The sequence below is a fragment of the Pogona vitticeps genome, chromosome 1 (assembly GCF_051106095.1).
Source record: "Pogona vitticeps strain Pit_001003342236 chromosome 1, PviZW2.1, whole genome shotgun sequence".
Classification (NCBI taxonomy): Eukaryota; Metazoa; Chordata; class Lepidosauria; order Squamata; family Agamidae; genus Pogona; species Pogona vitticeps.
In genome coordinates this window covers 317,414,844-317,423,332 of record NC_135783.1, presented here as the reverse complement: position 1 = coordinate 317,423,332, position 8,489 = coordinate 317,414,844, and the positions used below count along the sequence as shown (strand labels likewise).

Sequence of the window (8,489 nt, the reverse complement as noted above, 5' to 3'; positions counted from 1 at the left end):
TTATAGCAGGGGTCAGTGTATAAGAGTAAGACAAATAGAATTTTCAACACATTTCTTCAATTTGTTTTTCTTTCAAAAGCAACCATGTCAGTCTATAGCATGCCAAGAATAGCCATGGAAATCTACAGTATTAAAAGGTAAAATGTTCCATATTTTTGGAAAATAGATGCTCTACTGTACCTTCAAGAGCCATTTTTGCACTTCTTCAGCTTACTTCTTCAGATGCATGACATGAACTGAGAATGAGTTTGTGTACACACACACACACACACACACACACACACTCAGACACACAGACACTTTACCCTCTCATACAGGTACAATGGAGGGTAACTCAGGCTAGTAAGAAAAAAATGAAAGATAGCAAGAATTATTGACTCACTGCAAATAGACATAAAGTGGGATTTATTTCCTCTTCATTCTATTCCTCATTTTTCTGTTCTAATCTTTTTCACTGCATCAGTAACATAATAATCAAAGAAACCTGGAAGAATAAATTGCCTGGACAATTCTAAATAATAGGAAATTGGCATGGATGCATTTTTCTTTTTGGAGGTTAATCATACAGCAATTTGTTTGCTGTTATTGAAAGGATTCATAATGACAAGGCCCTCTTAACACTGAATCAATAGTCAAAAGAGTAGAGTAGACCCACTGAATCAATAGGGATTTAATGAGTCATCTCTTCCATATGTTCCATTGATTCAAATGAACATATTAGAACTGCAACTTGCTATGCTAAACTAAGCCACAGTTAGAGTAAGCCCATTTGAATCAATGGAACATACAATTTGACTCACCAAACCCTCACTCATTCAATGAGCCTACAGTGGTGTAACTTATTATGCTAAGCAACAGGATTGGGCCAGTGAGACTCATAAAACCACCTATGCTTTTGCACAACTTGAGACATTGTCCGCCAAAGTAACAGTACTCATCAATTAAGATGTGAACCGAAATAATTTGCTGCTGTAATGGGAAGTATCTCCTCCTACATGACATATAGGCTGAAATCCTCTTGGTGTACTTTATGTTACACAAGTAGGACAATATCACAATCCCGCAATTGTATTATTTAATTTAAATGAATCAAAAGCTTCCTATTCCCCCTCTTCAGGTTCTGAAGCTCGTCTGGGCTCCCTTTCAACCTGGGGAAACCCTTGAGAGCCTTGGGATGGAGAGGTAGGGAGCCCTTCATATCCAATCATCACTGCCAGATTGCCACCATTGGGATCAGGACATTATCCTACTAGCAAGGGTAAAGTAGCACAAGAAGATTTCAGACAGACTATATAATTAAGTTTCCTTAACATTCTTTCAGTGTGCATACACACAGTGTATAAAACCAAGCCACAGGTGGCCACAGAGACATGGAGCACTTTCTGTCACCTTCAGCAAGTAGTCCAGTTATATTCCCATTTGGACGAAGATGCTGTTGCTTGCACAGCATACAATCTGGCAACCTTCAGGTTAGAGAACTGCAAAACACTGTATGTGAGGCTACCTTTGCAATGTGTGTGGAACGTAGCAGCTAGCTGTTTGACAGAGACCAGGAGGTCTGAACATATAACACCTATTTTTGTCTGGCAGCACTAGAAATGACAATACATTTCTTGAGCCTAGTTCATAAAGCTGACTTATCTATAAAACGTTTCATACCTCGGGACCCCAGTAGTTCAATGGAATGCTGTTCTCCTCATGCAACTGCCAATACCCTAAGATTAACACCTAAAGCCATTCTTTAAGTACTTTCTCCAAAGAATTTTGGATTCTTGGCTCAACACTTATGGAATATTTTCCCCAGAAATTCCTGTCTGAACCCAACTTTTTCTTATGTTACGATGCTCCTTTACTTGCAAGCATATGATCGAATATGACTGACCCAGTTTTAAATACTGGTAGTGTGCCAGTTGGTTATTCATAATGACTTGTTATTATTATGGGGTGAATAGTTTTAGTACAGATTTGCTGCTCCTGATTTTTTATTTCTAGTGTGGGAAGGTGCCTTGAGGTTTTTCTAGAAAATCACATTTAAATATTTAATAACCGATAAGGCATAAATTATAGAGGCCCTTGTGTGTGCACGTGTGCATGTGTACGCATGTGTGCGCATGTCTGCATGCTTGTTTCACATGGGCAGTTCTCATTCAACATTATAGTGCTGAAGGGAAGGAATATGAAAGTGCCTGAAGATAAAGCATTTATTTGACAAGATATTAGCCACAGATTATTTTTGTTTCTGGACTGCTCTTTTCCTTTTGATGGGATGATAGCTCATCATTTTGAATCCCACAATTGTTGGGTAATTTAAATATCAGTGTACGTGCAGTTCAAGGATATTCTACAAGTGTGTGTATCTTAAATTTTTGAGAATGAGCAAGAACTGGCTAAACCTGACTTAGTAACAATTTACACTGCATTTTTAAAAAATGTCCGTAAAATATGTATCTATACACACACATACTCCTTTACAGAGACTCTCTAACTTATACCAAAATAGATCTGCTACAAAAGTAAATGATCATCAGAATATCTCTGGAGAAATCCCAAAACTCAGCACCCAAGTGGTTAAACATTTATGATTTGATTTTATCTTGGCCTGGAATGTCGTTGGAGTGTCCCACTTCTAACAACTGTTTGCTAAGTTAAGGCTGTCATGTTTACACAGTGCTGAATGAAGCAGCCTGGTCACCAGATGTGAATGTTTTCTTCCCCCAGCCTGGAGTTTTCTATCAGATCACTGTCCTAATGGTGCCTGCTCCAACCTTCTTCCTCAGGACGTCCACCAGCCTTTGCAACCTGGAATAGGGAGGGGGGAGCGGGGAGGGGCAAGGAAGAAAAGGAAACTAATATTAGGAATGTCCTGACTGAAAAGAGGCAGTGTTTGCTCTGGACCAACACGACCCAGGGTGGTCACGCTAGGACACAAAGCATTACTGTAACAGAGACGGACTCCCAGGGCAGAATGCAGACAATTTGAGGGGAACTTTTAACCTATATCCCAGCCTTGTCACAGTCAGAAGAGTATGTTAACTCATCTCCCCCACTTTGTAGTAACGACGATTTCTGAGGACCTCAGGGCTCCCATGTTTACATAGGACTCTGGCAGTCGGTGCATGAAGCTTCTTACAGACATGCCATTACACAAGCAGCATAGTGAGCGCATGTATGTGTGCAAAAGCCTGCTGGGATGACTGCTGCTCTCAGTAGCTGACACAGCCAATTCTTCTTGATCACTAAAGATGTTTTGATACTGGTTTCTGCCAGAGCTTTAATTTTATGTGTTATCTGTGTTGACATTAAAGTCAGCGGGTGGGTTAATCTAGCTTTTTGCAACTAAGTGCCCTTGCAGATGTGCTGAACTACTATTCTCATCCTTCATAGCCAATAAGCCTATTAGTTAGGCCACTGGGGAATAGTCAGAGCTGCAGTCCAGCAGAAATGGAGTCCGCTGGTTGAAGGAAAGTGGTGTCACCATACAATACCATTTATTAAATGGAAGTTATACACTGTTTAACGGGACAATGGAAATGAAAGCCTGCTCGTAGAGGAAAAGGTACCCCCTTTCCTCTTCCTCCCATGATACTCTACAATTAACCTTATCTAGCTAGCTTTCTACTTACTCTGTTCTAATATTACCAACTCTTACTCTGTCCATATTTTCAGCAGTCCAAGGCTGGACTGAGATGTGTGGAAGTGCAATTTTGTCTAATTTCTCTACAGCCACATATTGAATTTATCATCTGAATATGCATTACTAATCAACTGTTTGAATGGAGGGAAGGAGTGATGGTAGGATTCTTTGAATGCAAAGTGATTTTTCTTGAAATACATGGTAACAGAAACTATTGTGTCTGGAAATGTACTGGGCTTTCTTTGAGGTGTTTTGAATGGCCTCAACATTTGTAATGGAGCTACACTCTTCCACAGTGGAACAGTGGATTTCCACTCTCTTGTCAGTAATGAGACACTGCAACATTTGAAGAAAAACTGGTTTGAGCAGATAGATAACTTCTCATCTACACAGTTGTCTCAGCTTTGCAGATTAGGTAATTTCATGTAGCAATTTACAAGATTGAATTGCTCGAGAATCCCTAGCTGAGAAGGGGGTATGAATATATACAGCACGAGAGTCCATTATCTGCTCTCAGTGCTTCCAGGTACAGCATTTGTTTACAATAAGCTGCATCCTGAATATTTATCCTATGTATCCAAGCCTGTGCAAGGAGAGCCCCATTCAGAAAAGTGGGTGAAGAATTACTTTTTGCTCATTTTCTGTTTCTTTTGCACCCCTGCCCGGCTCTACCTCCTCGAAAGTTTGCAAGCAGCCATGTTTGGGCTTGGCCCCAGCAAAAGCCACCCGGAGATGAAAGGGCTCCTTTCCTCATTGGCAGGCTTTTGATCAAGTGGATTTTTTTCCCTGCTTGGTGAGTGTTATTCATGAACGGCCTTTCCCTCTGCAGTGCCACCTCTCCCATCATCCTGGAGGACCCCTCAGCCCTCTGGGATTGATTGTTAACGGACCTAAGGGCCTGAAGAGGGAAGGGGGGCTCAAGAAAGGTCACTTCCTCCCCTCAATCCATTTATGTATTATTTATTTATTGGATTTCTATCCCGCCCATCTCGACCAAAGGTCTACCACTCCATGTGGTCAGCAGAAAAGCAGGAGGCTTTTGCTGGATCCAGCCCCATATATTGCTGCCAATGCAGGAGCAATGTGGCTTGGGAGGTCATGTGGCAAGTAAATTATACAGAGCACGATCTGTGTGGCAACAGAGTGTAACAAAGGTAGCAACTCTGTTTTATTTATTATTATTTGGGCAGAAATAGCCCTTTTTACCTTTTTAATAGAAAAAAAGGAGATAAAATGAAATGAAATTAAAATCTTACTCTATAGGCAAATCTGCTCAAGGTGGCTAGCAGGGTTAACAAAAATTAGAACCAAATATAAATAAAAAAGTTGACATAAACTATTACAGAACTTCACAGCAAAGCATCCCTCATAAACATTTCTTCTTCAGTAAGTTTGTTATTTCAACCTGAATGGTGGGAATGCCACCCCTAATGATGTAAATTTATCATGGAGGTCCATCCTTTGAACACCTTTTTTTAGCCAGCCTTCTAATAACAGTGTACTCTAGCCAATTCCTTAGTTTATCTGTTTTATTCAACCTTCTCTGAAGATTCTCTCATAAATGAACACATGGCACAGTCTTGTATACATTGGATAAAATCCAATGCCATATAAACAGACCTCTGCCTGTTTAGCAAGATCTTCTTCCTCACCTTTTTTCTGCTTTGCCCTCAAATCTTCTCTGGAACTTCCTCAGACCCACTGGGGACTATTGAGGGGATAGGAGTAGAAGCTTAAAACTCTTCCACTGACAAGAGAGTGGAAATCCACTGTTCTGCTGTGGAAGAATGTAGCTCCATCATACATACACAGAGAAATGGTGGCCCTTCAGATTAATAATGTGCTGGCTGCATGCCTTGTTACATGTCGATCACTCGACCAGCTATGTAACTAGGCACACAGCCAGTGCCTTAATCATTACCTGTAACTCATCCCTCAAATCTGCACAATTTCAATTGGTAAAAGTATAATAGAATTCTCACTATTATCTTTTTTCTTTTCCTTTTTCCACTGGGTGGTCAAAGAGTTGCCTTTAATAACATTAGAAAAACACATGTAGTACAAAAAGGAAACAATGTTCCATCAAATGTGCAAAACAAAGAATTTTAAGCATAAAATGTTTCTGCTTTGCTGGATGAAAGAGAACTTTGTAGCACAGAGTTTTCCGAATTTTGCAAAGATACCAATTCTTGGTTTGACTGATGGAAGCCCAAACATCTGATAATGACTCATTATTTATTTATTTATTTTATTTATATCCCACCTATTTGGTCGGGTCAGGGCCACTCTAGGTGGCTAACAACATAGAGTAATACAATAAATACATATAAAAACAATTTTTACATACTAAAATGTTAACCAAGATAGAGGAAATAATAAGAGGGGGAAGAAAAGGACGTCAGGAATTATCTGATGGGAAGGCCTGCCGAAACATCCACGTTTTTAATTGATTCTTAAAAACACCCAGCAAGGGAGCCACGCAAATCTCAGGAGGTAGGTTGTTCCAAAGGTGAGGAGCCACCTCCGAGAAGGCCCGATTTCTTGTTTTTTCCTTCCAGGCCTCCCTCGGCATTAGGCTCCTCAGCCTCACCTCCTGGCTCGCACGAGTGACACGGGTAGATCTTGGTGGTAGAAGGCGTTCCGCCAAGTATCGAGGCCCTAAACTGTTTAGGGCTTTATACGTAAGCATCAGCACTTTGAAGTTGATGCAGAATCGGATGGGCAGCCAATGCAATGCGGCCAGAGTGGGCGAAATATTTTGGTATTTTTTCACTCCACTAAGTAATCTGGCCACCGCATTCTGCACCACCTGTAGTTTCCGCAGCAACCTCAAAGGTAGCCCCATGTAGAGCGCATTACAGTGGTCTAATCTTGAGATTACAAGCGCATGCACCAAGGTAGTGAGCGCCCCAACATCAAGGTAGGACCGCAGCTGGGCTATCCGCCTGAGATGAAAAAAGGTGGAACGGACCACCGACGCCACCTGGGATTCCATAGTAAGCGCCAGGTCCAGGTGGATCCCCAGGCTGCGGACCCCATCCCTGGCGGGCAGAGTCACCCCCCCCAAAAGAGAGGGAGTTTCCCAAATCCCCAGCTGTGTGGGCGCCCACCCTCAGTACCTCCGTCTTGTCCGGGTTCAGCCTCAGCCCGTTCTCCTGCATCCATTGCAGTATAGTCCCCAGGCAGCGCTGTAGGGACAGAACGGCATCTCCTGCAGTTGGTGAAAAGGAGATGTAGAGCTGAGTGTCATCAGCGTACTGGTGACACAAGGCTCCACACCCCCTGATGACCCCACCCAGCGGCCTAATGAAGATGTTGAACAGCATTGGGGAGATAATCGACCCCTGTGGGACCCCACAATTGAGGATCCACGGGTCCGAGACACTCTCCCCAAGCTGCACTCTCTGGGGACGGTCCTCCAAGAAGGAACAGAGCCAGGCCAATGCCAGGCCACCTATTCGCAACTCAGAGAGCCTCTCCAGGAGGATACCGTGGTCAATGGTATCAAAGGCTGCTGAGATATCGAGGAGGACCAGCAGGGACACTTTGCCCCTGTCAGCCTCCCTCAATAGGTCATCACACAGGGCGACCAATGCCGTTTCTGTGCCATGACACGGCCTGAAGCCTGACTGAAATGGATCCAGGGCATCTGTTTTATCCAGGAGCGCCTGAAGCTGATCGGCCACCACCCTCTCGACCACCTTACTTAAGAAAGAAACGTTGGCGACGGGCCTATAACTGCCAATTTCATCCGCCGCCAAACTGGGTTTCTTCCTAATGGGCCTAATGAGTGTGTCCTTGAGGGCAGATGGAAATCTGCCCTCGAGGAAAGACCCATTAATTATTGCGGTGGCCCATTCCGTTGGTGAAGTCCTGGCTGATTTGATTAGCCAGGCCGGGCAAGGGTCCAGGGAGGAGGTGGTGGCAAGACAGCGGTCAAGCACCCTGGCCACAGAGTCAGGCGTGACTGGCTGAAAGGAGTCATAAATCACCAGGCAAGACGGAGCGCTGGACATCTCTGCTCGACTCACTGTATTCAAAAAAGGAGAGAGGTCCCGGCGGATGGCCTCCACTTTCGATTTTAAAAATGCTGCAAATTGGTCCGGTGAAAAACTAGGGGGAGGCCCATCACTCAGACCAATTCCGGATAGGTCGTGTACTATACGGAATAATTCCGCCTGCTGGTTGGAGGCTTCGCTTATCCGGTTAGCGAAGTATGCTCGACTGGCAGCCTTTACCTTGTGTGTGTGTTTAGTCGTTTAGTCGTGTCCGACTCTTCGTGACCCCATGGACCAGAGCACGCCAGGCCCTCCTGTCTTCTGCTGCCTCCCGGAGTTGTGTCAGGTTCATGTTGGTTGCTTCGCAGACACTGTCCAGCCATCTCATCCTTGGTCGTCCCCTTCTCCTCTTGCCATCACACCTTCCTAACATCAAGTTTTTTTCCAAGGACTCTTTTCTTCTCATGAGATGGCCAAAGTACTGGAGCCTCAGCTTCAGGATCTGTCCTTCAAGTGAGCATTCAGGGTTGATTTCCTTTAGAACTGATAGGTTTGTTCTCCTTGCAGTCCAGGGGATTCTCAAGAGCCTCCTCCAGCACCACAATTCAAAGGCATCAATTCTTCGGCGGTCTGCTTTCTTTATGGTCCAGCTCTCACTTCCATACATCACGACAGGAAAAACCATAGCTTTGACTATTCGGACTTTTGTTGGCAAGGTGATGTCTCTGCTTTTCAAGATGCTGTCAAGATTTGTCATCGCTTTCCTCCCAAGAAGAAGACGCCTTTTAATTTCAGAGCTGCTGTCTCCATCTGAAGTAATCATGGAGCCCAGGAAGATAAAATTTGACACTGCCTCC

General features: G+C 43.7%; 1 protein-coding gene across 7 annotated transcripts in view; it reads right to left on the bottom strand.

Annotated features, from left to right (window-relative positions):
* Positions 1–388: 388 nt before the first annotated feature.
* The window catches only part of MIPOL1 (mirror-image polydactyly 1), a 233,386-nt gene continuing 225,285 nt past the window's right edge, over positions 389–8,489 (bottom strand). For all 7 annotated transcript variants that reach the window (XM_072986393.2, XM_072986392.2, XM_078392513.1 and 4 more), the window contains one exon: positions 389–2,799. In XM_072986393.2, the coding sequence (XP_072842494.2) occupies positions 2,733–2,799 (67 nt within the window). In that variant the 3' untranslated portion in view covers positions 389–2,732. The remainder of the gene's footprint in view (positions 2,800–8,489) is intronic.